The sequence below is a fragment of the Salvia miltiorrhiza genome, chromosome 7, assembly GCF_028751815.1.
Source record: "Salvia miltiorrhiza cultivar Shanhuang (shh) chromosome 7, IMPLAD_Smil_shh, whole genome shotgun sequence".
Lineage (NCBI taxonomy): Eukaryota > Viridiplantae > Streptophyta > Magnoliopsida > Lamiales > Lamiaceae > Salvia > Salvia miltiorrhiza.
The window spans coordinates 11,251,123-11,278,176 of NC_080393.1; the positions used below are offsets into that span (position 1 = coordinate 11,251,123).

A 27,054-nucleotide genomic window follows, 5' to 3' on the forward strand; every position below is an offset into this window, starting at 1 on the left:
TTAAAATCAGTTTTTAAGTTGTATACACGTTTTTCTCCAGATTTTTTTTTTGCATATAACCTTCAATTATCTTTTATTTACAAAATTGCCATTGAAATTGATTTGAAATCAATTTCTAATTGAAAACTGCTGTTTTAATATAGTATAGATTACAGTATATTTTTTAATTTGTAGTGAAATGGAGGGAGTATGATACTAGTGAGTGAATGTTGCACATATAGTGTCCTATTTTTGGGTGGAAGAATGTAAATTGGGTAAAGTCCACAAAGTAAAACGAAGACGTCCAGTTGAAAAAAAATCTGGATTGGGATATTTTTGCGATTGCAGGCTCGATCCACCTCACAGTCACAGCCACCATAGATTGCAAATCTGGCCAATAATCAGCGCGCCACGTGTACGGCCACCCAATCCCAATACAAGAAATAGCGTGACGGGCAGGTGATGCAAACAAGGGGAATTCGCAAATAGAAGAGAATACAAGGACTGAATAGAAAGAAGAGGTGGTGGTATTTGAGTCACTCATCTCGACTTTCGTTTCTTCTCTCTCTCTCTTCCCAAAACCCAAACCCTTAAAACTTTGGCCTCGCCCGGCTCGCTCGCTCTTTTGTGGCGGCTTTCCCTCCCCATCTCCTCCTAGGGTTCTTTTGTTCTCTCACTCTAAGAAATCTATCCCTCACTCATGGCCGCCGTTGCACCGCCCGCAGATCGTATCCTTTTCTACTGTTTCTTTTGTTGGAGTTTGATTTCATTTTCGTTAGAGTTTGGTTTCATTAGCTTTCTTGTCCGCATGAACTGATGTTGGCGTTTAAGATCCCGTTTTTAGCTGCTGTAGATCTGAGCTTTTTGAATCTGAGTTTCCCATCGTCGTTATTTTTGTGGTGATTTTGCCTTCTGCGGAGCGTTACCGAGTTTCAGGAATTGCGATTTTCTGTTTTTCCTGCCTTGGAGATTTACTTGGTATGGGTGTTAGATTTCCTATTGGGGTTACGCGTTTAGTAGCTTGAGCTCTTGAGAAATTTCGGTGCTCACTGGTATGCTTTAGCAGAAATAGACAATCTTGATTCTTAGAAAAAAGAATGATTTCTTCATTTTTAGTTAGTCTTCTCTTTTTTTTAGAGAGTGAGGGGGAATCCTAGAATCAAGTAGCTGGGATTCCCGTTTGTTGTTATGCACATCCTCTATTGGTACGACTATATATTATGTTTTTTAATATTTTGGTCACTGAAGTCTGCCTATATTAAGTTCTTTAGTGTGAAAATGTATTCCTTTACTTCTCTCTGCTATAGAGGCTGCAGATTTACTGCAGAAGCTGTCTATGGACTCGCAAGCAAAGACTATTGAAATTCCTGAAGCCACTAAGAAGGTCTCAATTTGGTTTGCAATTATCTATTTTTAAATTGTGATGTTATTTGTAGCATGCGAGCTCCCTTTTTTCTTCATTGCTGAATCTTTTTTGTGCTCTGCAGCCATCAGTTGATTCCGGAAACGTGGCTAATGGAATACAAATGGATCGTTCTGTCACACCTCAAATTCCAGATTTTATGGATCCTACGGTGTGCTACGTTCCAAATTATCCATCTACTGCTTACTACTATGGTGGTAAGTTTGTTTCTTGGAAAATTGGAAATTTTGATTGGTTTGTTGATATTCTCCTGTAGATTGACTTGGGATTTCCATGGCCTTCGTTTTGTTAGTTTATGGTTCTTTTTCTCTCCTGCTTGCAGTGCATTAGCTCACTTTTCTGATCTTTGTCCTTCCATTTATATTTAGGCTTTGAGGGTAATGAATGGGAAGATTACACAAGATACATGAACCCAGATGGAGTGGAGCTAACTCCGGTAAGTATTTTTTCTTCATCAAATCCAGTTACTGGTAACATAAGTTGATTGATTTAGTTTTGGGATTAGTCTATATCATTACAGTCTAACATTATTAGCATTTGTCTATTACTTTTATGGGTTTGCAGGGAGCTTATGGGGACAATGGATCACTTATGTATCACCATGGTTACGGCTATTCTCCTTATGGGCCATATTCACCGGCTGCTTCCCCAATTCCAACATTGGGTCATGATGGTCAGCTGTATGGACCTCAGCATTATCAGTACCCAACTCCTTATTTCCAGTCATTGCCACCCACGAGTGGTCCGTACCCCTCTGCTGCTGCCCCTGCAAAAGGTGACGTAGCAACCTCTGTGGCCACTGACCAAGTGCCTTTGCCGGTGGATTCTTCAAATACGAAATCTACTGGCATTGCTAATAGTGGGGCCACAAAAGGAAACAATGGTACAATGGTGGCAAGACCAACATACCAAAATTCATCATTTAATGCGAATGGCTCCTATGGAAGAGGTGCTTTGCCTGGGGGAATTCCAGCCTCTGGTTATCAAGATCTGCGATTTGCTTTTGATGGTTTACATTCACCTATTCCGTGGTTGGAGAGTCCATATTTTTCAGATGCCCAACAAAGGCCTATAACTAGTTCATCGATGACCTCTGCAGTTGGGAATGGAAACAGTGTCCCTTCGTCGAGGAATCAGAATTACCGGCCTCACCTGATGGTATGACTGATTTTGGTTTTCTTGGTTATGTTTGGTTAGTGCACACAAAATGTTCTGTCTCATCTGATTTGATTATTTGCCAACATTACGTGTGCATGTGTGTTAGAGATCTTGTGATTAGTTTTGTAGAGAATATTTGTTCTTTAATGCAAAAAAAATATTTTTTTTTCTTATGAAAGTGCAAATTGAAGTCCATTGTTCTTGTTCTGTTCCGTGATCTGTTTGTCTAACTGGGGTAAAAAAATATATTTTTTTCTTATGAAAGTGCAAATTGAAGTCCATTGCTCCTGTTCTGTCCGTGATCTGTTTGTCTAACTGGGGTATGATTTGTTCCTCTCTTAGGGTTTGAACCACCCAAGGCCAATGTCCACCATGAACAGTGCTAATGGATACATTAATCGAATGTATCCAAACAAGTTATATGGCCAATATGGAAATGCATACAGATCTGGTGTGGGCTATGGGTCTAATGGTTATGATACACGATCGGGTGGACGTGGCTGGATGGCTGTTGATAGCAAGTACAAGCCCAGGGGAAGGGGAAACGGATTTTACGGTTATGGCAACGAGAACATGGATGGTCTAAATGAATTGAACCGGGGGCCAAGAACCAAGAGCACCAAGAACCTAAAGGGATTTACACCAGTAGCTTTGGCTGTCAAAGGTCAAAATATCCTGTTGGCTGAAACAGCTGACAATGAGAAGTCAAGTGTGATTCCTGATCGAGAACAGTACAACAGAATAGACTTTCCTGAAACTTATCCTGATGCCAAATTTTTTATTATCAAATCATACAGCGAGGATGACGTCCATAAGAGCATCAAGTACAATATGTGGGCTAGCACGCCAAATGGTAACAAAAAGCTTGATGCAGCTTACCAGAGTGCTCAACAAAAACCTGGAAGCTGCCCTATTTTCCTTTTCTTTTCAGTAAGCATTATTGGACTTAATGGTGTTATGCTTTTATTATTTTTTATATGTACATTAATTTTACATTCTCGACGATGATTAGGTTAATACCAGTGGTCAATTTGTTGGGGTTGCTGAGATGGTTGGTCCTGTCGACTTCAATAAGAATGTGGATTACTGGCAGCAAGACAAATGGATTGGTTGTTTTCCTGTGAAGTGGCATATTGTGAAGGATGTTCCGAACAGTTTGTTGAAGCACATTACCCTCGAGAATAATGAGAACAAACCTGTAACCAATAGCAGGGACACCCAGGAGGTATATGCTCATCGCCCTTTGCTTGAGATACATTCTGTGATATGGGTTGTCCCACTATTATTGTTGTGGTTGGTTAATTACATTGTGTTAACCATGTGATGCTAATATTTGTTGTTACAGGTTAAACTTGAGCAGGGACTTCAGGTGCTCAAAATTTTCAAGGATCACATAAGCAAGCAATGCATCTTGGATGATTTTGAATTCTACGAGGATAGACAGAAGAAAATCCTGGAGAAGAAAGCCAAGCAACAACATTTCCACAACAAGGTGAATTTGGCAGTGTCATTTATGGATTGGTACCTACCTATTTACATTTGTGGAAGATGAATAACAATAGTTTGGCCATTGTCTTGTAGACTCAAGTCTGGGAAGGCAAAGTAACTGAAGAGAAGAATAAGGAGTGCAAGGTAGGTGTAAATGCTGCATCAGCTGTAGAGAAAGAAGTAGAGAAAGAAAGTGCATCAGCTATTGTGGCGAATGGGAATAGCAATGTCCCAGAAAACATCTCTCTACCGAATTCCGGTGATGCTCCGATGAGTGTAAAACCTGGCGCTCCTATTGCAGAGAAGAAAGTCGTGGCTAATGGGGTTGCAAATGGATGTTAGATTGGGTTGTGGGAATACAGTAGTAGTAAAAGCCATGGGGCTGCCCTGCCGCGCCAGCTCTACCGACTCCTGAGTGCAAGCACAGGAAGAGTTGTTCAGCTAGCAAGCCGCTCCATTTTTCCTGTCCTTGATTGGTCTGGGGTTTTTTTTTCTTTTCTTTTTAAGGAAGTTATTGTGGCTTTTTCTTTGTTGTCAGTTTTTATATTTTTCTCCTTTTTTTGTGCTCGTTTTAATTTTGTGGTGTAAGATCCGATCTTGTTTAATAGCTCCTGATTTAAGAGGTGTTCGATAGTCTTTATCTTATTTAGTCTTCATAAATAGCTGATTTAAGAGTTCCGTATCTTCTCTCATGCTGCTTGTTTGACTGGGAAACCCAATCCGCAATCAACCTTTTTTAAAAAAGAAATCTAAAGAAATTACAATGATCCAAAAATGTGTTTGGCCATAAATGTTGTGATTAATTGAAATGGTTTTTATATAAGATGATTTAAATTTGTGTATATGATAATTGGTGAAATTTACAGGTCCTTAAATTATTATACTATTATATAATACTTATAATTATTTGTTTCGCTTAAAAAATATTGTTATTTTGAGATATCCACAAACATTAATTCCTTTAGATTTATAGATTATAATATATTAATATCCCACAATTTATTACTCTTAATATATTTACTTATTTACTCTTTATATTATATAATAAACTCCTTTTTTTAATTCATCCTTTTTGCAATGTTAATATCATAAATTATCATTATTTAGCAATATTTTTAGGTTATTTATAATATATTAAATTATTTATTTTGTGAAGGCGGGGGGAGGGAAGTCCGATCTCATCTCACGGCTCTATTAATTAGTTTTCTGTCCACATTAATTAATAGTGTTGGTTTAGAAAGTCCGTTTGGCAGACACGGAGATATGGATTAGATCCATTTCTACACTGTGGCTCTGTGGGGTTATCTACTTAATTAAATTAAACACCAATTTTCTCCAAAAAAGATGATGTTAGTAAGGATAGCTTTAACCAACCTACCAACCTCACTCATTTATGATTTATTCATGAATCCCATCTCCCTCCCTACCCAAGGAAACAACACTTTGATTTCATTTGGAACCGCATAAGATGGCTTGCACCGCCGCCCGCAGCCTCGGAAAATTCTGTGGGATTTGGTCTTCGGCTTCGAGGGGTCTGGGGACGGCCGCCGTCGACGGCGAAGGCGGCACCAAGAGCATCAATTTGTTCTCCGCCATAAACCAGGCCCTTCATATAGCCCTGGATACCGACCCTCGGTACTATTCCCCTTATCCCGATTATCTAATTTGGAACCTTTTCCTTTTATCTTTCATGTATATGCATTCGTATGCATGTGTTCTTCTGTTATTTCTTCAAGTCTTATCTTATGAGGGAAACTCCTATTTCCTTGATCAATCTGTGTTGTGGACCTGCTGATTTTTGTTGGATTGCCTTTTTACCCGAGTTTTGTGTTCAGTGCTTATGTATTCGGGGAAGATGTGGGATTTGGTGGTGTTTTCCGCTGCACTACTGGTCTAGCTGATCAATTTGGCAAACGTCGAGTTTTCAACACTCCCCTCTGTGAGCAGGTCTTCTTTGCTCCTTGTTTACTTTTCTTTCTCTCCTTCTTTCTTCCTATCATTCTTGAAAAGTGAAAAAAGAAATCTCTATGTGCTTTAGATTGACTTGTTCCATTACTGATGTTGTCTTATTTCGAAAAATGATTTTGATGCAGGGCATTGTGGGATTCGCAATTGGTCTGGCAGCTATGGTGAGCTGTTTCAATGCCAGCATTAGCTTTGTCCTTTCTTTCAACAGTTTTGGCTTGAAAGTGGTTGTAGTTTAATTGGTTCCTAATATTCCTTCTATGTTATGACAAATTTTAGGGAAACAGGGCAATAGCTGAAATTCAATTTGCAGATTACATTTTTCCTGCTTTTGATCAGGTATGCCCCCCTCCCCCCTTCTTCCTCTTCTACTGTATTGATGAAATTCTACTTGATATGTACCGACCATTTTCATATTATAGATTGTGAACGAAGCTGCTAAGTTTAGATACCGGAGTGGCAATCAATTTAATTGCGGAGGTAATTAATCAGGTTGCAAACCATAGTTTTCTCTCAGCTCTATCTTTGTACTTCTCTTACATGTTTACACTTGTCAGGCTTAACAATCAGAGCACCTTATGGCGCCGTGGGCCATGGAGGCCATTACCATTCTCAGTCCCCCGAAGCTTTTTTCTGTCATGTTCCTGGTATAAAGGTACTTTTTCTAAGAGTTTTGTTATCGTGTGAGTTTCTCAGGTTTTTGCTTGTTTACTATTGTGTTAAGTTATTCATCGTCTAAATAATTGGTAAGAGATGGCTGGCTGTCAGGTGATGTTTCTATTTTTTTAAAAACGAATGACAGGATTTCTGTTGCTAGTGTGAGTCCTCTTCTAGAGATTCTTCTTCCTACTGTTCGTTATCAATCCTGTTATACAAAATAAGCGATTTCCTTCACCACGGAAAACATATTATATGATAGGCACCACAACTCCCCACCAAAAGACTGTTAACTTCTGCTAATTCCTAGAAATATGGTGCATCTCTTTGTAGAGAGTTGTGAAAAGCTTTTGGGACTTTCAATGAGTCATATATGCATGAAGCTAGCTTTCTGGCTTGGGAGTTAGTTACTTCTGATGTCAGAAGCTGAAACTGAGGTTCCTGAGGATTGTTTCCTGCTTTGTGTAGTTATTTTCACTCATTAGGTTTCTGTCAGGTTGTGATTCCACGGAGTCCTCTACAAGCTAAAGGACTACTGTTGTCATCCATCCGCGACCCAAATCCAGTTGTATTTTTCGAACCAAAGGTATTAATATTTACTTTTTTGTGATTATAAGTAAAATCATTGATATTTAGTGAGGTAAATATATGCTTAAATTGTCCCAGTGGCTGTACCGGCTTGCAGTGGAAGAAGTCCCAGAGCAAGATTACATGCTACCTCTATCAGAAGCTGAGGTATGGTATATCGTCCCTTCTTCGAAAATATTCTTCGTCTGCTAAATCCTCAAATCTTAGGTGATTCGGGAAGGGAGTGACATAACACTTGTTGGATGGGGGGCTCAGCTATCGATTATGGAACAGGCCTGTATGGATGCTGAGAAGGTACATAGCCTATTTTACCTTACATTGCTTGCTATCTTTGAGATAAATTCTGAGTATTTTACTGGAATCCGTCACCTGCGTCTCCTCTGAAACTTGCTCACTCAGCATGGATCTTAGAAATGTCAGACTCCATCATACAACTACTTTTTTTTTTTTGCGTTCATTGTAATTCAATAACGTGATTCAGAAATACATTGTCGTCTTGCTTCAGGTGATTTGTGTCATTGTGTGTATCAGTAACTCGAGATCATCTATCATAATTGCAAATGTGGTGTGGTGTTTTATTCGTTGCCAATCCTTAAACTAAAATTTGGAACACCTCGATATCCTTAAAGATGTAAGTTGTGCAGGAGGGCATCTCATGTGAATTAATAGACCTGAAAACTTTAATACCATGGGATAAGGAAACAGTGGAGGCATCCGTTAATAAAACCGGAAGACTTCTGGTATGGATCACTCCCACTAGTACCGATGTTGCTGTAGGATAGTTTTTCATCCCTCAACATATGTTTGCCATATCTGTCCCTTGTAGGTAAGTCATGAAGCTCCAACAACAGGTGGATTTGGTGCAGAGATATCTGCCTCCATAGTTGAACGTTGCTTTTTGAGGGTAAGAAATCAGACTGGTTCCTTAATTAGTTTTAGCAAGAGGTGTTGAAAATGAATGAAATGTTGGTGGATTGATTGCTTAGTTAATGAACATTGAATTTGGATACACAGTTAGAAGCTCCAGTAGCAAGAGTGTGCGGCCTGGATACCCCTTTTCCTCTTGTATTTGAGCTATTCTACATGCCAACCAAGAACAAGGTTAGCTCCAAACAAAGATACAACTCGTCATTCTCACGATATATATAGTTTTGATATTGTGGAATGACTGCACTGCAGATATTGGATGCCATCAAATCCACGGTTAACTATTAGCATTCATTGATGGCAATGGCGATGGGGATGTCCACTTCATTATTTTAATGTACTATCATCTACTTGTGTTTTAACTAATAGAACAAAATGCAAATTATCAACTCAAATACACACTTGTTTCTTATAGGACCTTATGCTTTTACTTGTAATTGTGCTGTTCTCAGTCTTCGACTTCTTATCACAATTTTATGTACTTTATTTATAATTCAATAATTGAATTTCACGCTTGATTTACTTGCAACATTTGATTTGCACAACCAAAGTAAAATGATAAACGAACAAGAGAACGAAGGAGCTACCAATTCGTCCCACAAACTTTTTGTTTTATTAAACAAAATCACCCGGAGGGTGAGGGGTTAGGCAAACCCTCAATATGTAAATAAACATCAATCAATATCCCATATATAACGCTACTTATAAGTGACGACATCAATCAATATTCCATATATAATGCTACTTAAAGGTGACAACGCTCAACATAAGCCAGAGAAAAAACATAAAACAGGCAAATCAGAACCATAATAGATATAGTCCAAAAGTGACTACATTCCAAATAGAAACGAAAGTTAGGATAGACAAGTCGATCCATCCCAACCAGAGAAAGAAAATAACGAGGAGCAGTCACATAATCGAACATAGTCAATGCTTGGGTCTAATGCCCTCTCCTAGCCATAAAGTTAACAGGCCTGTTTCTCTCTCGGTGGATGTGAAACGAACCCGCCTACACCAAATAAGTTGTCGGATTGAGGCAATAGTATGACGTATGTTGGAGTTAATTTTTACTCTATAATAAACTCACGTTTATGCATTGTTTTAGATGGAGTTGTTTTGCCTTTCTCCACATTTGTGTAGGTGTTTTGACCGAGCCATTGTCTGGAAGAGAGGGAGCTAAAGAAAAAGATAAAGGTGAGAGAGAAGAAGTGGTTAAACAATTCCTAAAACTAAGGGAGAAGTGGTCTTTGTAGACTAACCTCAACAACCTATACCACCACTCTCTCCTATACCTATCCACGACTTTCAAGCCTTGGAGAGCAAGTTGATAATGCCTATAAATGCCAAGGAAGAGCTCCCAGTCAGAACCAGAGCTTACAAAGAGAAATCAAGCCATGTAGGGCAATTGTGTACGAGTGTGATTCTGTATGTTGGGATAACATCAGAATCAACACTCGTTGTTTAATTTTGTAAGGTTTCGGAGTATTACTCTTGAACCGAGTTTTGTTCTTTAGTGAGAGTGTCGTATGTTCAATACCTATGTCGTTGTAAAGGTATTGAACGTGAGTTGTTCATTCTCGATTTAGTCTTTTTGCCATGAGGCATCTTCAAGTTATAATTTATAACTTGAAGAATTTTTGTATCTCCTTGTGTCTCTTCTCCCATTTTTATTTCCGCTGCAATTTTTCTCAGTGTGGTTGTGCGTGTTGTTTCAACATTCAGCATAACATTTTGATCCAAAAGAAGCAACACTAACAACGTATATTAGCATAACCATGATGCCCAGAAGACATGAGCAAAACGATCAATGCAGCATTCGTCCCACAAACTTTACACTTGAAGAAAATCAAAATCATTGGCCACTCTCATTTTCATTGGCTTTTGCTGATATACCGAAAATGTCCCTCTCTTGCTCAATGATTGCCCGACTATACACACGCTACAGCTCTACGGCGACGAATTTTTTGGCCAAGGGAGTTGGGGAAGACGATGATGGTTGGAGGAAGAAAATATATACTCCCTCCTCCGTCCAAGAAATAATTTGCTATATTTTTTTTGGGATGTCCACAAAAAAAATTTCTACCTATTTTTGAACTATATCCACCACTTATAAATATGTCATTTTTTTTTACTTTTTAACTTTTCACCTTTACACCACTCTCAATATTAACTAAAACACATTTTCACCATTTTCAATATACTCAACAACATTTTCTCCATTGTCACTCCTTCCTATAAATTTTTTTCATAGACGGAGGGATTATAAATTTATTTTTTGTATTCCAATTTTTGTTTTTACTTTTAAAATCCATGTGGATGCAACATAGCTTGGTAATAGTCCAATTAGCAAAACTAACGGTTTTGTTAGTTAATATTTAACATATGTTAGATTAAGATTTTTTTTTAAGTTCATGTATTTTTGAAATATTATTATTAGTAGTAATATAAGATATTTTAAAAGGTAAATGCCTTATTCTTCCGAATTCTTGGTGGTCTTATCTTAATTCACTCCTTCCTTGCTTTCTTGGAGCAGAGAGAGTGATGGAGGCAGGGTCTATTCTGAGCTCCTCCTTCAACCCTCCTAAAACCCTACTCACTTTCATTTGCAAACCCTCATCCGCTCGTTTTCCCCACCCCCACGGACGTCGCGAGCTGCTGCTTCCTTGCGCCACTCTCCCTCTCATAATTGATAATCCAATTGGGACTTCCGCTTCCAACTATAAAGATACCATTCCCAGAATTGACAAGAGTGGCAAATTTTGTAGCCCCAGAGCTGCCCGCGAGCTCGCTCTGTAATTCTTTATTTCTCAGCTTCATGCTCAATGGATATGCATCTGCTCTTGCCCTCAACTTCAACTCTTTCTAACTTTTCAGGATGACTCTGTACGCGGCTTTCTTAGAGGGCTCCGACCCAGTTCGCCTTTTCGAGAAACGGCTCAATGCGAGAAAAGGTTTTTTAATTCTCCTAATTCTCTTGAACTATCTATCTTCTGTATTTTAATCTAACTTTTACTATTCCAGAAATTGGGTATGAATTTGATAGGGCCTGTTTGATGGAATATGATCACATGAGCTTCGGAGGGCCTCCCGTTGCCACTCAAACTATTGAAGAAGCCGATGGGATTTTGCGAAATTATCAAAAGGAGTCTCACATTGGTAATTGTTATCTCTATCTCCTTTTATTGTGCTTGCAATTTGCTTTTTCTGATAAGATGAAGTCAATATTTTCACACATAGTGTAAAGGAGATTAACAGATCATTTCTAATGAGTTTTTAAATGTAGAAATCGCTAGTTAAGATGTTACAAATTCCTGCCAAGCCAGTCTTGATCTACGTGGTAGTGAAAATTGGGTTCAAACAGGAACTTCTCATCGCATGTGATTTGTTTCTTACGAAGAGCAAAATTTAACCGTCTAACTTCCTTCTTTCAGAGGCCGAAGTTCTTTCAGCACCTCCAAAATTAGTCTACAGCAAATTAATCTTACTGTAAGCAAGCTTTCATTGTTCATGTTCTGTTTCATATTTAGAACAATTTCCCGCGACAGTAAGAGACTTGGTATAACACTAACACAATCTGTGAATTGCAGTTTTACTCGGAAACTTTTGGCTGCAGTTTCAGAGAATTGGGAGAGTAGTGTGGTTGCAATTGGTAAAGTTGCACCCGATAACTGGAAGGTCTGATTGGCCACTGTATGCTATATGAATTCCTTTGTACTCTTGTCCATTTATTTGCTGCATTGGAAAGATTTTTGTTGAGATGGCCAATTTCTGCTTTATTTTGTCTGGATGAATGTCACCTTTATGTGTACGTGGATGTATGTGTTTTCTTCTGGAATCTGGGTGGTGATTGGTGTGCCTGTATGTGTGTGTGGGTGTCAATGTTACACTCATATCCTATCCAATTATTGTTCCTCTTCAATGTAAGGAATTTTACCACTACTGTAAAGGTTAAAGCGAGTTACTAGGCCATCAAATATGAAATGCCTGAGATTACACTGGTGGTAGAATGTATGTGCATGATTAGGAGTTGTCTATTACAATGGATCTTATTTACCAAGATTGGTGTAGACTAATTGCTCTTAGTGTTAGTTTGTTAGTTGTCAATTGTATCAATTCTGGTTATTTGAGGTTTCATTATTTTATTATGCTATTCTTTCAGATAATGAAAAACTAATATGTTTAGTGATGCCATTGTGTTATTTTGATGCAGAATGAACCAGCTAGTCGAATCCTTGAGTTTTCTATACTGCACTTAGCAATGTCAGAGATAGCAGTTCTTGGGACAAGGCACCAAATAGTCATAAATGAGGTTGGTTAATCATTTCGTATCTCGCGAACTTCTCAGGAAACAACCAAATGTATATAGAGTACTTGGGAATAAATTTTTAGAGGCTTGTTTACTCGACAAAGGTTCATAAAAACTTTTTGACCTTTGCAAGGTCCATTGTTGTCCATTTATATTGAAAACTTGCCTTCTTATTTGGTAATTAATTGAAGTTTGGAGAGTTGAAGTGAACAGAGGCACTTATCCATCAGACATAAGAGACATTTTAGCTTGGTTAACTTGAAGAATGTTGTTCCTGTCATTAATTACTTTCACAAATTATGAAAAGAAGTGTTAGCCACAATATATCTGTCTTTCTTACAGGCTGTTGACCTTGCGAAGAGGTTCTGTGACGGGTCGGCCCCTCGCGTAGTAAACGGCTGTCTTAGGACATTTTTGAAGGAGTTGAAGGAAAATGGTGAGGAGCAGCCTCAAAATGGTTAAATGTAAGAGACTGTATGAATAGTTGATGGCTGTAGGTTGGATTTTGTATGTGAGTGAAAACAATTTTGGGCTTCATTCTAGCAATGTATAGTAGTCCCATTCAATGTTGGTTCTGTTTTAAATCGTTGAAGATGCAATCTCAAATTAAGTTTCTTTGGCAGGTTAGCTTGCGTATTGGGCAGTGTTTTCGATTTAAATCAAAATATAGGGAGAGGTTCGGGAAAGAACCATAAATAAAAAAAGAACCGAGAACCATTTTCAGCCATTCGATCATCAAGATCTACGGTGGATGCATCATCTTGTTGGATGAATGCAGATCCTGGGTTCGAATCCTGAAGGGAGCAATTTTTTTTATTTTTTTTAGTGCATTAATTTTAACAGCGAATGCATTAATTTTTACAGTGAATGCATTAGATTTGATGGTTCTCCCGTTCTCACAAATAATATAGTTCTCTCTAGAACCACACCCTAGGGAGAACTATATTATTTGTGAGAACGGGAGAACCATCAAATCTAATGCATTTACTGTAAAAATTAATGCATTCGCTGTTAAAATTAATGCACTAAAAAAAATAAAAAAAATTGCTCCCTTCAGGATTCGAACCCAGGATCTGCATTCATCCAACAAGATGATGCATCCACCGTAGATCTTGATGATCGAATGGCTGAAAATGGTTCTCCGTTCTTCTTTTATTTATGATTCTTTCTTGAACCTCTCCCTATATATATATATATATATATATATATATATATATATATATATATATATATGGTCGTTTTTGCAATCATGAACACGAGTTAATGTGACGTGCATACATGTGTGTTACAAACTACATTGCTTAGCTCACACTTAACCGATGTGAGACACATAATGACGAATCACCACTCATGGCTTTGATACTCCCTCCGTCCCGCCCAAGATGCTACATATTCTTTTTCAGGCCGTCCCAACGAAGATGCTACATTTCTATATTTGGCAAATATAAGAAATTTTAAACACTTAATTAACACTAATTAAATATTTCTTTATTATATTCTCTCTCCTACTTTATGACTTTATTACCTTCTCTTTCTTACTTTATTACTTTCTCTCTCCTACTTTATCACTTTATTATTACACACTTAAAACATTAATTTACAACTCCTTAAATCCCGTGCCGAAAAGTAAATGTAGCGTCTTGGTCGGGACGGAGAGAGTATTATTTATTAAAGCACTTTAGATATAATTCATCTTCAAAAATTAAACTATTAAACAGAGAGTGCCTAATATGTCACAGATCCAACAATAATGAACTCGATAATTTGTACCCAAGTTAACCAATCACACTTATGTAATAAAATAAAACATAAATGGCATATCAAAACAGCCTTATTTGTTTCCACAATAAAACAGGCTGACGATATACTCATTTTGTTAGTTTTTTTTTAATAATATATGTATATGGCCATAATATCTAAAAAGGTATCTACAAATAATTTTCTCCTTTGATGTTAGCGGGATATAGCAGGCCGTGGCCCATGAAGAAACAAACAGTATAGTCTCCAAAAAATTGGCCCATTACTACCGCCGTTCATTCTCTAAAACCCTAACCCTATCTTTACCAATTCCAACTCTTCTTTTTCGATGTATAAATAACCTACCACTCACCACAACGTAAATCATCCAGCTGCTACCAATTCATTCTTCTCTAAATCGTGTTTGTTCTGTAATTTGTGTGCGTATTTTTCTGAATTTATGATTTGTCATTGGTTGGCGATGATGCTAAATTGTAAGGCTTGTTTCTCAAAACATTCGCAGTGGCCGCCTAATGCTTTCGCCTTTCGCCGGGCTTGAGAGCATATGCTGCTTTATTCCTTCCTTGGATGTCTGAGCCCTCCTCGTTTTTGTTTTTTGTTTTTTAATTAATGCAAAATTGTGTTTGAAAGCCTAAAATTGCAATCCGTTGATTTGTAATGGGTAGATCAATGGGTCTATCGTTAGGCCAAATTGAACCCCATGTCATGTCTACTCATTCCTGTATACATGACTCTACCTTTAGCTCCGAATGTTTTCCTCCTTTCCAGAGGATTTTCGGTGACAAGGTAGATACATTTTTCTTGTTTAATTGTTTTGGATGCTGGCATGGCATGAATGATGAAAAAATCAGACGGATTCCCAATGAGATTTCGATCTGTGATCACTACCAGCTACTTCTGACTTGTCTTGTCATCATCTCTTTCTAAGCAAGAATTTGTGTTTTTTTTTTTTTTTAGTTTTGAACAAATCGCGTAGCCGGTGATGCGAGATTATATTTGCTACTCTTGATGGGGTTTTATTCCCATCTGATGATTCTTTATCCACCAAGATCTCTGAGGCCATTCTTTCACTAACACCAGTTCTTTCCTTTATATTTGGATTTATCCATGAATTCTCGTTTTTTTTGAAATGCAGGTATAGGTTTGTGGATTATTTCAAAAGCACATGAGGGGTCCTGTGGATTTGAGAATATGTTTATATTGTAAATCTCAATTTTTGTATTTAGTTGTTGTATGAATGTTCAATCACTTATAATGTGTAATTGTTTCCAATATTTTTAATTGCAAATACAATTTCTATTGCTCTGTTATATCTATGTATATATATTTTCTCCAGACTATAAGCAAATTTTTCAATAGCACATTAGTGGGTTTAAAACGTGGAATAAGGAAAGCTATGCGAAGCTTGAACCATCATTTCCGAGCATTTTCTGTGAACTTTCATTAACTTAAAGTCCAAACTTCGGAAACTATTTTCTGTGAAATTTCAACAAGTCCAAATTTTGCAGTAGTCTCCTACTTTCTGTTATGAGTACCTTAACAGTTAAGATAGTTTTTGTTTTGTTTTTCTCTTATTTGAAGAGGATCATTAATGATTCCCTAATGCGGTTTCGTATTAGTTATTACTAGCATTTAAGCTGCGCTTTATTGACTTAATAGTTAAGAAATTTGCGCAGTGCTTGATAGTTAAGAATTAGTAATATAGATGCTATTATGTATAGCATGTGGTGAATATATCAATCTCAAATAAGTGAGGATGAAGAAGATAATTTAATCAGGAATGTAGTCTCTTACACTTAAGAAACTTTTTATGGGGAATGAATTTTTAATGATAATTCTTGGATAACTTGTGAGAAACTAAAGTGAGTGATTTGAGAAAAAACAACTACATGAACCCTCTTGAAATTGTAGTTTTTCTTCTTGGTTATTTTGTCAATGGTTTGATTTCTTACTTTTTAGAGCTTAAAAATATTTTTGCAGCGTTATGTTCCTTGTAGTGTAGAGGCGCCCTTTTATTTCAAGATTTGAATAGATTCGTTGGAGAGATATCTTTAGAGATTCATTTTAAGTTTGAATGTGATCTATTTCTTCCCGTTAAACTTAACTTTGATAGTTTTTTACGTTTCTGCTGATTCATATAATGTCTTTTGAAAAGATTGTATTTCTTTCAACACATCAGAAGATTTTGATAGAAACACCTTACCTGTTTTTATTTGATGTTTGTGTTGACTTTGACATCTTGAAGGATGATTCAGCACGTTCTTCTAAGAGCTTCAGTTGTGAGTATTAAGTAGCAAGGTAGATACTTAGCTCATATGTTGTCTCGACTTCAGTTGTGTACTATTTTCGTCAACTAATTATAGAGTGCCTTGATTTTAGTTGTGTACTATTTTCATCAACTAATCATATATCAAATGACTTTTTCACTTCATGCACATTCAGGAGATTTTGTCTACTGACTTGTATACATAAAATGCACACTCTTTAACAATTAAGTTGCTTTCTATAAGTTATATTAGCTAACCATTATCATCGAGGTTTTGTTATCTAATCAAAACGTAGAATTTTCCTAATGATTTTCCGTTATTGATGATGTCAAAATCACTATTACAAACTAAGATATAAGAGCAAATAAATTTGAAAAGCAACAAGACACAATAAGGTTCAACACACTTTCTACGAACATCAACTTCTTCCTTAGTTGATGCTTAATTCAAAGCAATGGGTAACTCAAACACACACTAGTGGTTAATGCAATTAAATAAAGTGAAATAACATGTATGGATATATCTTAAAAACTCCATTACATAAATAAGCTTCAGATGGCTATTTGAGTGATGATTATTTCTCAGCATTATTCATTCTTCGGTTGCAGTAGCTTCATTTTTCATCTCTCTTTAACTTTGGTGTTTAACGTAACCAACACCTAAATCTATAAAGGGAAAACATAAAATTCTACCTAGTCGAGAAGGCTGGAAAGAGTAAAAATAGCTGATCGGAAACCTTGCACGAGAAAGAAAACAACTATTGTATTCAAAAGATGAGAGAGCGTAAGTAACAGTACACGAGCTCGGGCCCTATTTATAGATTTACAAGCGGAGGGGTAAAATAGTAAAAACATCTGAAAATAGTAAAAACATCTGCGGTGCATGTCGTGCTTTGAAAATAAAGTTGTTAAATTTATGATTTAAAAATCAAGATTTATATTTGAATACATTATTGAAAATTTTGATATCTTATAAATCGTTTTAAAGGTGCTTTAAAAACCAATTTTATTTAAAGATTTCTTTTTCTTAAAATTATTTTCGAAAATATTTATTTTAAAAGTGAGTTTTAAATTATTTTAAAAGACTTCCGCATTAAATATTTATTTAAATTTTATATTTAACTCCTTAATTAGATTAGGGTGTTACACCTTGCACGAGAAAGAAAACAACTATTGTATTCAAAAAGATGAGAGAGCGTAAGTAACAGTACACGAGCTCGGGCCCTATTTATAGATTTACAAGCGGAGGGGTAAAATAGTAAAAACATCTGCGGTGCATGTGTCTTGCGTGGTGGAAGGGTACGCTGGTAATTTCGATAATACGCGGGAGACCTTCCCGCGCATTTAACAACTCCTCTGGTAAAAAATGTCTCATCTGGCAAAAGCGTCTTCTCTGTCGATGTAATCTCTGGTGGAGATGACTCTTCTGGCAAACACGTCGTCTCTGGCAAAGATGTCTCCTCTGGCGAAAGCGTCTTCTCTGTCGATGTAATCTCTGGTGGAGATGACTCTTCTGGCAAACACGTCGTCTCTGGCAAAGGCGTCTCCTCTGGCCATGGTGTCTTCTCTGGCTCGGATGATTCCTCGGACGAAGGTGGTTCCCCTGGTGAGGGTGACTTCTCTGAAGAACGCGATTCCTCTGGCAAGAGCCATTCCTCTGATGGATGAAATCCTTCTGGTAAGAATGATTCTTCTGACCCATACGGCTTTTCTGACGAAAGTGATTCCTCTGATTTGTACTCTCTCCCTACTCTGCACATATTACTCCTCATCAACCACTCCCCCCTCTGGTCTGGTTGAACCGGGTGTTTTTCGTGTTCAACCAGTGGGGTACTGTGAAAGCCCAAACTATGCTGTTTTCCTTGATCCCTGCAAATCATGAAGACATAAGTACTCTAATTTCATAAGAAAGCAAAGATAAACCCTGTAAATTGCCCTCTGGTATTTTTATTATTCCCACCCTCCCTGGTCTGGCTAGTTCACTCTGGAGTATTGCCACTAGCCAGAGGACTCGTCCGCGTGGATGACGTCACCTGCATTAAATGCCTGCCCGATCTACAGTACTTTTCCCGTACCCCGAGGTTACTTTTTAACCTTTGCGTCCTTTCGTCTCTCCGTAGAAATCCTCATCCGTCGATTATTTCCCGTGTGCCACGCGTCGTTCATCCCGTATGCTGGTGGTTACCCGCATACAATTTTACTTAGTCGATTCGAACTCCCACTTTTCACTATTCTTCTTCTCCAAGCTTTTCGAACGATTTTTCTGCATTTTCCGGCGATTTCCTCACTGTTCCGGCATCCTCCCGCGACCCTTCCGCTCCAGGTTTTACCGTCCATCTTTCTCTGGCCTAAGTAACTCGCGCATCCTCTTCACTGCAATTTTGTGTTTAATCGTAGCGTAGTGGTATAACTGTTGGTGCTCTGATTGAGCGTGTTAGAAACCCTAGGATTGGCATTTCCCATCATGGCCTGCACCTCCGCCCCTCAACCCTCTCGCTCGCCCTCTCCTTCTGCCCGAGACCCTTCATCTTCCTCCCCCTCGCAGCAAGATCTCGAAAATCTTCCTTCCCCCTCTGTTTCTCATGACTCTGAAACTGCTCCCAGTCCCTCTTTACCAAAGAAGAGAACTAAGAAGACACCCCAATCCCCGAAGCGTGTTCCTGCATCCAGCCTTAGTGTTGCAGAGATGGAGAAGATGCAGCGCCAATGTCGTAACCCTGAGGGTTTAAAATTCATTGCCTTCTCCAAAGCCACAATACCCCCAGAAGAACTTCGAAATCATAAAACCGTGGTGATCTGGCAAGCTCAGATAAATGCCGATCTCAGGCTTCCTCCTCCCACTACAAGAAAAACAGGTTCTTGTGACGACAATATGAGTGACGATAAAATTTTTGTCACTGCAAACGGCTGTATTGTGACACTAATTTTTGTAGTCACAAAATACTGTAACAGTGACAAATTTTATTGTTGTCAGTAGTTATTGTCACTATATATTAGTGGCGACCATAATTTTATCACTATAAATATATATGTAGCGACAATAAATGTTATCGTCACAAAAATGTGTAACAGTGACATAATTTTTTTTTGTCAGTATTTATTGTCACTATACGTCAGTGACGATCATGCCGTTGTCACTACAAACATATATGTTGTGAGACTATTTTTTTTTGTCACAAAAAACTATAATAGTGACAAGTTCTGTTGTTGTCAATATTTTTTGTCACTAAAAGTTAGTGACGATCTTATTTATGTCACTATAACTATATATGTATAGTGACGATCTTATTTATGTCACTATAACCATATATGTATAGTGACGATTATTTATCACGTCACAATAAAATAAATTAGTGATAAAATATATTATTGTCAATATTTATCGTGACTATATATCAGTGACGATTATAGTGTTGTCACTAAATAAATATATATATATATATTTCGTTTGATATAAAAAACTATATATTAGTGATACGTTTTTTTATTATCAATATTTGTCGTCACTATATGTTTGTGACAATCTTTTTTTGCCACTCCAACCATCTCTATACTATAATAATATCTTCCATCACAAATAATAGAAAATGACAAATTTTATTATCACAATATGCTATTAGGTAATTTTAATATGTACAATATCTAAAATTATATATATATATATATATATATATATATATATATATAAACATCAAGAATTCATATTATAGTAGTTAGTTAATTTTTTATGTGTTTGGTGTAGATTTGATCGTTTTTTATGTATTGGGATATTAATTTTAATATACAATTTTATTATTAATTTTTTTTATTGTACTAAAAGTTAATAAAGTATACATGTATTTTGGTATAAAATTTTAAATAATTTTTTGAATTACAAATGATAAACATAATTTACATCTTGTGTATTTTTTAAAACTATAGTGTTTTAAATATCATCTATTTAGACGTCATTTTATTATTACCTATTAATTTAAAGTATAAGAAGAAGGAGTTGTATTAACTTTTTATGCGTGTAAGGGTCATAATAAAAGGTATATTAATCAAATTTGTACTTCAAACCAAAATTTTAAAATAAAAAATTGTCTTCTTAATATATTATGAAATTTAGAGTTGTGTAATACAATTTTGTATGAATGACTTAGAAGGAATAATTAAATTGAATAAGATATATTATTCCTTAAAATGAAAACTAAAATTTTAAATCATATGATGCTATTCCTAAAACTATAAAATGTAACATTTGATATTAATTATGTACAATATTTGCACCATCCGATTTGAAAATTAATAATTAAATAAACTTATAAATAGTCAAATATAATACTCTAATTAACAATAAACTATCAAACCCTATATTGTATTAATTCAACTCAATGAAATCATTAACTACATAGAATTTACGTGAGCCGTGATTGTCTTGTGACAACATCTCATTCAAATTTACTACCCTTATTTCAATACTAAAAGTGTAATGATTGACGATTATGATCATATTCTTCAAATTGATAGATCGAATATTGAAGTATTTATTAATTTAATCAATAAATAAAATAATTTTTTCCAAGCTAGGGGCACCCAAGAGAAACTTATTCATGATCATCACACAAGGAATCGTGAAGGTGAATTGATTAAATAAACTCTACTAAATGACTACCCTGTAATATAGCTAAATTATTTTTAATGGTATTTCAATTACCCGTTTAACCGTTTAACCGGTAACAGAATATTGTTCGGGTATAGATATATGTATATATGTAATTAATTTGTTTATACAATATCAATATTTAAATTAATTAATCAACTTAATTTAGTGTCAACCAATAAATTTTGAATTTTAATTATAATAATATATGTAGATATAAAACTAGCACACATCTTATCGTAATAATTATGTATTTGAAAATATAATATTAAATTTTCTCACTCAATTCATAATGTTAGAATTTACAATTTGATTTTATCTATATAGTAACATAATGAAAGTAAATTTATTTTCCCAACTATAGTACATCAATTGTAAACTCAATTTTTTTTTTGGTTGGTAGAATCAAATATTATTTCAGTTCGAGAGTTTAATTGAAGGTTGGCCGAATTTGCTTGAATTAAATTACCCATTTAATGCATAATAAATATTTCAAATGTTATCACCCTTACTCTTCTATTATAGAATAATTGTTATTGGGTTGTATTTGTTATTATTTTATCAAAATACAAATTTTAAAATTAAACTATATATCATTAACTATAAATAATTCATTAGAGTATATTAACACTCACAAACACACATGTATATACATACATATATATATATAGTGTACATTTATAGATAATTTTGTGTAAATTATTTTAATATAATGTCAACTTTAATTTTGGCAGGTCAATTTTAATAGCGAAATTCACTAATAGTTTTTGGATTTACAATTTATTATTGTCTCGAGAAAATATGTTGTGAAATATAAATATATTAAAAGTTTCAAAACCTTATTCTATACTAATATAAAATTTGACAGAAAAAATATTTAAAAATAAATAATAAGAATAAATAATAAGAATAATAATAACAATAATAATAATATTAAAAAATATTTTGCCATGATTTTGGGTCAATCCCAAAATAATTGAATTTAGCGCGTTTGAAATTTTTGAGTCCATCCCAAAAATAATTGAATTTGTTTTACCGCCACCACTCAATAACAAGTTTTGATATATATTACACACGTTCTCGCCAAACCCTTATTTCTTCTCCATCATTCCATTTTTTTTCCAGCCGCTTACGCGCTCTCTCTCTCTCTCAGATTTATTCTCTTTGGTTCCGATGCCGCTCACCGCTAAGGCCTTCGAATTCCGATGAAACTGAAGCAGACAACTACTTTTGGGTAAATTTTGTAATTTAAACCCATTGACTTCTTATTGGAGTGTAATTCACTTGGTTGCGTTGCTAGTGAAAAGGATCTCCAAGAGTGGTCGGGTGAGATTGGCTCTGATATCCCCTTCTCTTCTCTCATGGTGTTGCTTATTGTACAGCTAGAGGGGAGGTAAGTCTAAAGTTTGGGTGAATTCCACCGTCATCTCTTGTCATGTCTTTACCCAAGTAATAGAAACCCTCACCCCATCTCATCTCTCTTCACAGTTAGTGAATTCGAAACCATAGCCGCCGCCTCATCTCAGAAACGGGCGTCGATTTTACCCGATCTCAGAAAACGCCGGTCGTCTTTGCCTCATCTCTTCCGATTGCTTTTCAATCGCCTGCTCTGGTTAGAAAATGACTGGCACCGTGGCCTTATTGGCTCCAGCATCGACGCCTTCTTCTTCGGCCCGAAGGTTTCTTCGTCGTCGTATCGCCATCGATGAATCCCCACATAACCCTCTGACTCGTCTCTTAGATAATTTCTCTGGTATTTTATCTTTCTCCTCTCATTTTCTCTTCTTAACATTCTTGGCTACTACTACTTTTTGTTTGTGGATTAATTGAAATTTTGTGTAGTTTCTTGGCATGCAATGGTTAAATGCTGGCATATTAAGTCGATGCAGATCAGTGGTTGTTAAATATGCAAATAATTATTTGGCTTCTTTAGAGCCCTAGTTCTACTCAAACGAAATCCCTAATTCTACTCAAACAATTGTGGATTGTGGCTTCTGTTGCAAAGGAATTTAAGTTCACCTAGTTTTCTCTGGTTGTGGCTTCTTTAATTACATGTACAGGAGAAGTTTTGTGATTAAGAGTTGTGTGTTACACTGAGCTGGATTGGCTGGAATGAAGCTAATGCATTATAAAATAGATTAAAACGACTTATGTAATTGAGATGGAAAAGTGAGTCAGTCCTATTATTGACTCTGATTTTGTGGTAATAAACTCATTTTATAAACGTTCTGGTTGGAGTGAAGCCTATTTCCCATTGTAAGTCATAGAAAATTAGGCTCTACTCTGCTCTCAAACCGCTTAAAAGAACTTTATAACCCGGTAGTAAATTGAGCTTAACTGTAGCTCCATGTGTAAGATGATTCAGCCAGGTTTTAACTAAACTCTTTTAGTGTACTTAATTCACATGATGTGAGATCTCATGTTATGTCTTTATGGTTGCCTGTTGCTCTTCTTTTGGCCTTATGTTATATTTTTTTTACAGCTCATCTTTTGTTGTGGTCTTTTAAGACAATGGTATAAACTAGTATAAAACATTGAAGAACTGACGGTCCTATGTCAAAAGATGTGGCTTTTGTCAATGTTCTCGTCAAGGAAAAGTTCAGCCGACTTTGTGCATGTGGAGATGGATTAAAGCCACTATCCAAAAGAGGAGAGAGGATTAATCTTGATTTGCAAAAGGAGAATGAAGAGCTGAACAAAAAGAATGAAGAGTTGGCCTCTCGGATTGAGAGAGAGGATTAATCTTGATTTGCAAAAAGGAGAATGCAGAGCTGAACAAAAAGAATGAAGAGTTGGCCTCTCGGATTGAGTCTTTAGAAGCTCAAATTAGCAACCACCAAGTGAATCTAGCATGATCACGTCTTTACTTGTATTTGCAATTTGTACTCCCTCCGTCCACGAAATGAGTACCCATTTGTGGACGGCACGGGTTTTAAGAAATGTATGGAGTGTAGTGTGAATAGTTTAAAGGTCCCACTTTTTTAGTGTATTAATTAAAGAGATGTGTGGGGTACACTTGCCAAAAAGGGAAATGGGTACTCATTTCGTGGACGGAGGGAGTATTTGATGTTTTAGAAATAAGTGTGATCACGCTTTTTTCAACGTCTTATGAAACAATACTGTCAAACTAGCATGATCACGTCTTTACTTAAAGAAGCTTCCGCATCAATTTTGTAATTCGATCTAGTATTTTTAGAAATAAATGTGATCACGTCATTTCTTAAACTTCTATATCAATTTTACAATTCCATTTTTTAGAAATAAATGTGATCACGCCCTTTTTTAAAGAAGTTTTTAATATTAAAATAATTTATATAATTATACATGTATAGTGACAATTATAATACTCCCTCCGTCCACGAAATGAGTACCCATTTGTGGACGGCACGGGTTTTAAGAAATATATGGAGTGTAGTGTGAATAGTTTAAGGGTCCCACTTTTTGAGTGTATTAATTAAAGAGATGTGTGGGGTACACTTGCCAAAAAGGGAAATGGGTACTCATTTCGTGGACGGACGAAAAAGGAAATATGGGTACTCATTTCGTGGACGGAGGGAGTATGTGACTAAATGATTACGTTTTAATGACGATAAAAGCATGCGACTATATGCTGGTTTATGTAGTGACGGTAAAAATTATGTCACTAAATGAAAAAATTGTAGTGACAACAAATACATTGTGACTATTGACTGGAAAATTTTGTGACGTTTGTATCATGTCACTAAATTACATAATTATAGTGACGACAATATCATGTCACTGAAAACAGAAACTATTGTGACAAGCTTGAAACGTGGCTACAAATTTCAAAATATAGTGACAAAAGTAAAATCGTCACAATTTAATCATATTCAGTGGCAACATCATCTGTGACAATAAATAGATTTGCAGTGACAATATTTTGTCGTTGTCACTGTAGCTTTTAGCGACGGTTGATATAGTCACGACTTACCGACGACCACAAAAGTTGTCACTAGGATGCTTTAGTGACGATTTTGACACATATAGTGACAAAAATTGTCGCCACTAAAACCCTTTTTTTTTGTAGTGTCCTGATCTTTTAGTCAGTGTCTGTAACCATTACCGTATTCCCTTTTACCAGATCGCCCCCTCTGCCATCCGGAGGTTATACGCTTTCCATGTTCTTTGCCGCGCCCATGGTGTTGGGGATACTGGCAAATTATTTTGTCAGACCCAGACTCTTCGTATGCAGGGTAGTCCTTTGTATAGTTTTGCTGGTCATCCAAGTCATCCCACCTCTTTTCTTTCCTCCTTAAATTCTTTTGATAAAGGCTTTTTATACAAGTATTGCTATGTGCGCACCCTTGTTGGTAGTTGGCGTGCTTACGGAGTTTCGGAACTAGAATGGCATGGTTCCCGCACTACCTATAGGCCAGCTTCTTTAGAGCCTCCCTCGAACTTTGACCTGGGCGTTATTGCCCAACTGAATGCTATGAATAAAGCCCAGACCTTAGACTGTAGGTACCTTGCTGAAAACCCTTCGTCTCTGGCATTCAATGGCCTATTCCCCCTATATCCAGAGAAATCGATAGGTAAAAAATATAAATTAGAAAAATACATTAGCTTTTGTTACCCTGATTTTAACGATGTATAAATTTGATTTGCAGATATGTCTTGGAGGCAGAAATGTGGGAGCAATTTGCCTGCCACTACTTCTCTCGCTGGCAGTGGGGAACATGGCACGAGTGGCTTTGTTTCCGGAGCAAATCCCTCGGAGCAGCCTACTGGGGCCAAGCTGACCCCTATTCCTCCTGTAGTTGAAATCCCAGAGGGGAATGTGGAAGCCTCGCGTCCATTTGACGCGGAGGAAGTTGATGCGGGAGCCCTTGTTCATAGGGGTAGACGCTTCAGCGCTGGTGATGCCGCTGGCACCTGTGAAGAAGATATCCAAATCGTGGATATTACTGATGAGGTTCCTTCGCCCGATTCAGCTCCCGGTGTCCCCCTTGCTGAGCTCTCGAAGAAAAGGAAGAGGGGCTCCCTAATCTCTGTAGGTGAGAAGGAGAAACAGGAGGGCCTGAAAAAGGCCGGCAAATCTTCAGAGCCAGCAAGGAAATCTGTTGGTGGTGTAAAGATTCTCCCCTCTGCTGGGGACAAGGGCAAGGGGCCAGCTAAGAAGTCAGCTGGTGGTTCTAAGGTTCTCCCCTCGGCCGGTGGAAAGGGTAAGGGCAAAGCTGTGGTGCCCTCGGCTGATGAACCAGAGGATCTTGTTCCTGGACCGATTTCGAGTTTATCGGGGCAGGAATTGATTGATGCTTTGATAGCTCATGTCCATTCAAAGGACCAAGAGAAAATGGAGAAGCTGTCTCGACCGGCTTTAGCTACTCAGCTCTGCCGGTTGGCTCTTCAGGTATCCTGCATCTTATACTCTTTGTTAAAATTTTTAAGTTACTAACCTTTTATTGTTTTGTTGGAACCCCTTTTATTTTCTTGCAGGTGGAGTCGGGGATATGGGGGGCTGTTAAATGCATCCATGACTACGAGGTGGCAGAGAAAGAGAGAAAGAAGGAACAAGCGGACGTTGCCAAGCGTGATGATGATGTCGCTGGGGTGGTGGAGCGTCTGAGTAAGGCTGAGGCAGAGATTGCTGAGTTGAAGGCTCGGCTGGCTCAAGTAGAGGTGGAGAAATCTTCCCTGGTTTCTGAGCTAACAAGGACGACCAAGGAAGGTCATGAGAACCTGGCCAGGTTCAAGGCGGGATACGAAGAAGCCTATAATGCGACTCGGTGTGATTGGAAGAAGACGCTTGCGGAAGCGCAAAGTCGTGCCTATGTCCTGGGGGCGCGAGATCAACGTCTGGAGTATTTCTTGTCTCCGCAGGGCCAACACTTCCTGGGGGTGATGCTGGAAGGCACTCTGGGGGCTTTCAAAAAGAC

General features: G+C 37.0%; 4 protein-coding genes, 1 long non-coding RNA gene and 3 other non-coding genes across 10 annotated transcripts in view; 7 read left to right on the forward strand and 1 right to left on the reverse strand.

Annotated features, from left to right (window-relative positions):
• LOC130992619 (uncharacterized) overlaps window positions 1-10,212 on the reverse strand; it is an 88,715-nt gene extending 78,503 nt beyond the window's left edge. The window contains exon 1 of the mRNA XM_057917333.1: window positions 10,203-10,212. The gene's annotated coding sequence lies outside the window, so the exon portion shown is untranslated. The remainder of the gene's footprint in view (window positions 1-10,202) is intronic.
• Window positions 500-4,681, forward strand: LOC130992563 (YTH domain-containing protein ECT2-like). Its single transcript, XM_057917245.1, has 9 exons — window positions 500-707; window positions 1,287-1,363; window positions 1,467-1,599; window positions 1,771-1,838; window positions 1,967-2,560; window positions 2,903-3,490; window positions 3,573-3,785; window positions 3,906-4,052; window positions 4,142-4,681. Exons 1-9 carry the CDS (start codon window positions 680-682, stop codon window positions 4,388-4,390), a joined length of 2,097 nt encoding a protein of 698 aa, XP_057773228.1. The 5' UTR covers window positions 500-679; the 3' UTR covers window positions 4,391-4,681.
• On the forward strand, window positions 5,213-8,714 carry LOC130992633 (2-oxoisovalerate dehydrogenase subunit beta 1, mitochondrial). 2 transcript variants are annotated; one of them, XM_057917351.1, is made up of 13 exons: window positions 5,213-5,683; window positions 5,884-5,995; window positions 6,142-6,177; window positions 6,293-6,352; window positions 6,436-6,493; window positions 6,571-6,668; window positions 7,167-7,256; window positions 7,337-7,405; window positions 7,466-7,552; window positions 7,903-7,998; window positions 8,085-8,162; window positions 8,273-8,359; window positions 8,438-8,714. In XM_057917351.1, the coding sequence occupies exons 1-13, from the start codon at window positions 5,517-5,519 to the stop codon at window positions 8,471-8,473; spliced, it is 1,074 nt and encodes a 357-aa protein (XP_057773334.1). In that variant the 5' UTR covers window positions 5,213-5,516; the 3' UTR covers window positions 8,474-8,714. The 2 variants fall into 2 exon arrangements, with proteins under 2 accessions (XP_057773334.1, XP_057773332.1); XM_057917349.1 differs by having other exon boundaries at window positions 5,275-5,683; window positions 8,273-8,714.
• A 441-nt stretch (window positions 10,213-10,653) lies between the features above and the next one.
• On the forward strand, window positions 10,654-13,118 carry LOC130992654 (uncharacterized). Its single transcript, XM_057917391.1, has 7 exons — window positions 10,654-10,977; window positions 11,060-11,136; window positions 11,207-11,341; window positions 11,617-11,671; window positions 11,773-11,860; window positions 12,396-12,494; window positions 12,834-13,118. Exons 1-7 carry the CDS (start codon window positions 10,727-10,729, stop codon window positions 12,951-12,953), a joined length of 825 nt encoding a protein of 274 aa, XP_057773374.1. The 5' UTR covers window positions 10,654-10,726; the 3' UTR covers window positions 12,954-13,118.
• Window positions 13,119-14,704: 1,586 nt separating this feature from the next.
• Window positions 14,705-14,828, forward strand: LOC130996458 (small nucleolar RNA SNORD14). The gene has a single exon (XR_009092631.1). It is a non-coding gene; the product is annotated as a small nucleolar RNA SNORD14 (small nucleolar RNA).
• Window positions 14,829-15,078: 250 nt separating this feature from the next.
• On the forward strand, window positions 15,079-15,155 carry LOC130996360 (small nucleolar RNA R12). Its single transcript, XR_009092542.1, has one exon. It is a non-coding gene; the product is annotated as a small nucleolar RNA R12 (small nucleolar RNA).
• Window positions 15,156-15,223: 68 nt separating this feature from the next.
• Window positions 15,224-15,310, forward strand: LOC130996469 (small nucleolar RNA SNORD24). Its single transcript, XR_009092639.1, has one exon. It is a non-coding gene; the product is annotated as a small nucleolar RNA SNORD24 (small nucleolar RNA).
• A 7,036-nt stretch (window positions 15,311-22,346) lies between these two features.
• Window positions 22,347-24,382, forward strand: LOC130992700 (uncharacterized). Of its 2 annotated transcripts, XR_009091339.1 has the most exons (4): window positions 22,349-22,391; window positions 22,458-22,550; window positions 22,646-22,910; window positions 23,640-24,382. It is a non-coding gene; the product is annotated as an uncharacterized LOC130992700 (long non-coding RNA). The 2 variants fall into 2 exon arrangements; XR_009091338.1 differs by having other exon boundaries at window positions 22,347-22,550.
• Window positions 24,383-27,054: the final 2,672 nt, after the last annotated feature.

What these genes read in the sequence shown, in the direction of transcription:
- LOC130992563 (XM_057917245.1), top strand. Translation starts at nt 680, where the DNA reads ATGGCCGCCGTTGCACCGCCCGCAGATC. An exon ending in TTCCTGAAGCCACTAAGAAG is followed by an intron (nt 1,364 to 1,466) that starts GTCTCAATTTGG and finishes TGTGCTCTGCAG; the next exon opens with CCATCAGTTGATTCCGGAAA. An exon ending in ATGGAGTGGAGCTAACTCCG is followed by an intron (nt 1,839 to 1,966) that starts GTAAGTATTTTT and finishes ATGGGTTTGCAG; the next exon opens with GGAGCTTATGGGGACAATGG.
- LOC130992633 (XM_057917349.1), top strand. Translation starts at nt 5,517, where the DNA reads ATGGCTTGCACCGCCGCCCGCAGCCTCGGAAAATTCTGTGGGATTTGG. An exon ending in ACACTCCCCTCTGTGAGCAG is followed by an intron (nt 5,996 to 6,141) that starts GTCTTCTTTGCT and finishes ATTTTGATGCAG; the next exon opens with GGCATTGTGGGATTCGCAAT. An exon ending in TTTTTCCTGCTTTTGATCAG is followed by an intron (nt 6,353 to 6,435) that starts GTATGCCCCCCT and finishes TTCATATTATAG; the next exon opens with ATTGTGAACGAAGCTGCTAA.
- LOC130992654 (XM_057917391.1), top strand. Translation starts at nt 10,727, where the DNA reads ATGGAGGCAGGGTCTATTCTGAGCTCCTCCTTCAACCCTCCTAAAACC. An exon ending in TCAAAAGGAGTCTCACATTG is followed by an intron (nt 11,342 to 11,616) that starts GTAATTGTTATC and finishes TCCTTCTTTCAG; the next exon opens with AGGCCGAAGTTCTTTCAGCA. An exon ending in TACAGCAAATTAATCTTACT is followed by an intron (nt 11,672 to 11,772) that starts GTAAGCAAGCTT and finishes TGTGAATTGCAG; the next exon opens with TTTTACTCGGAAACTTTTGG.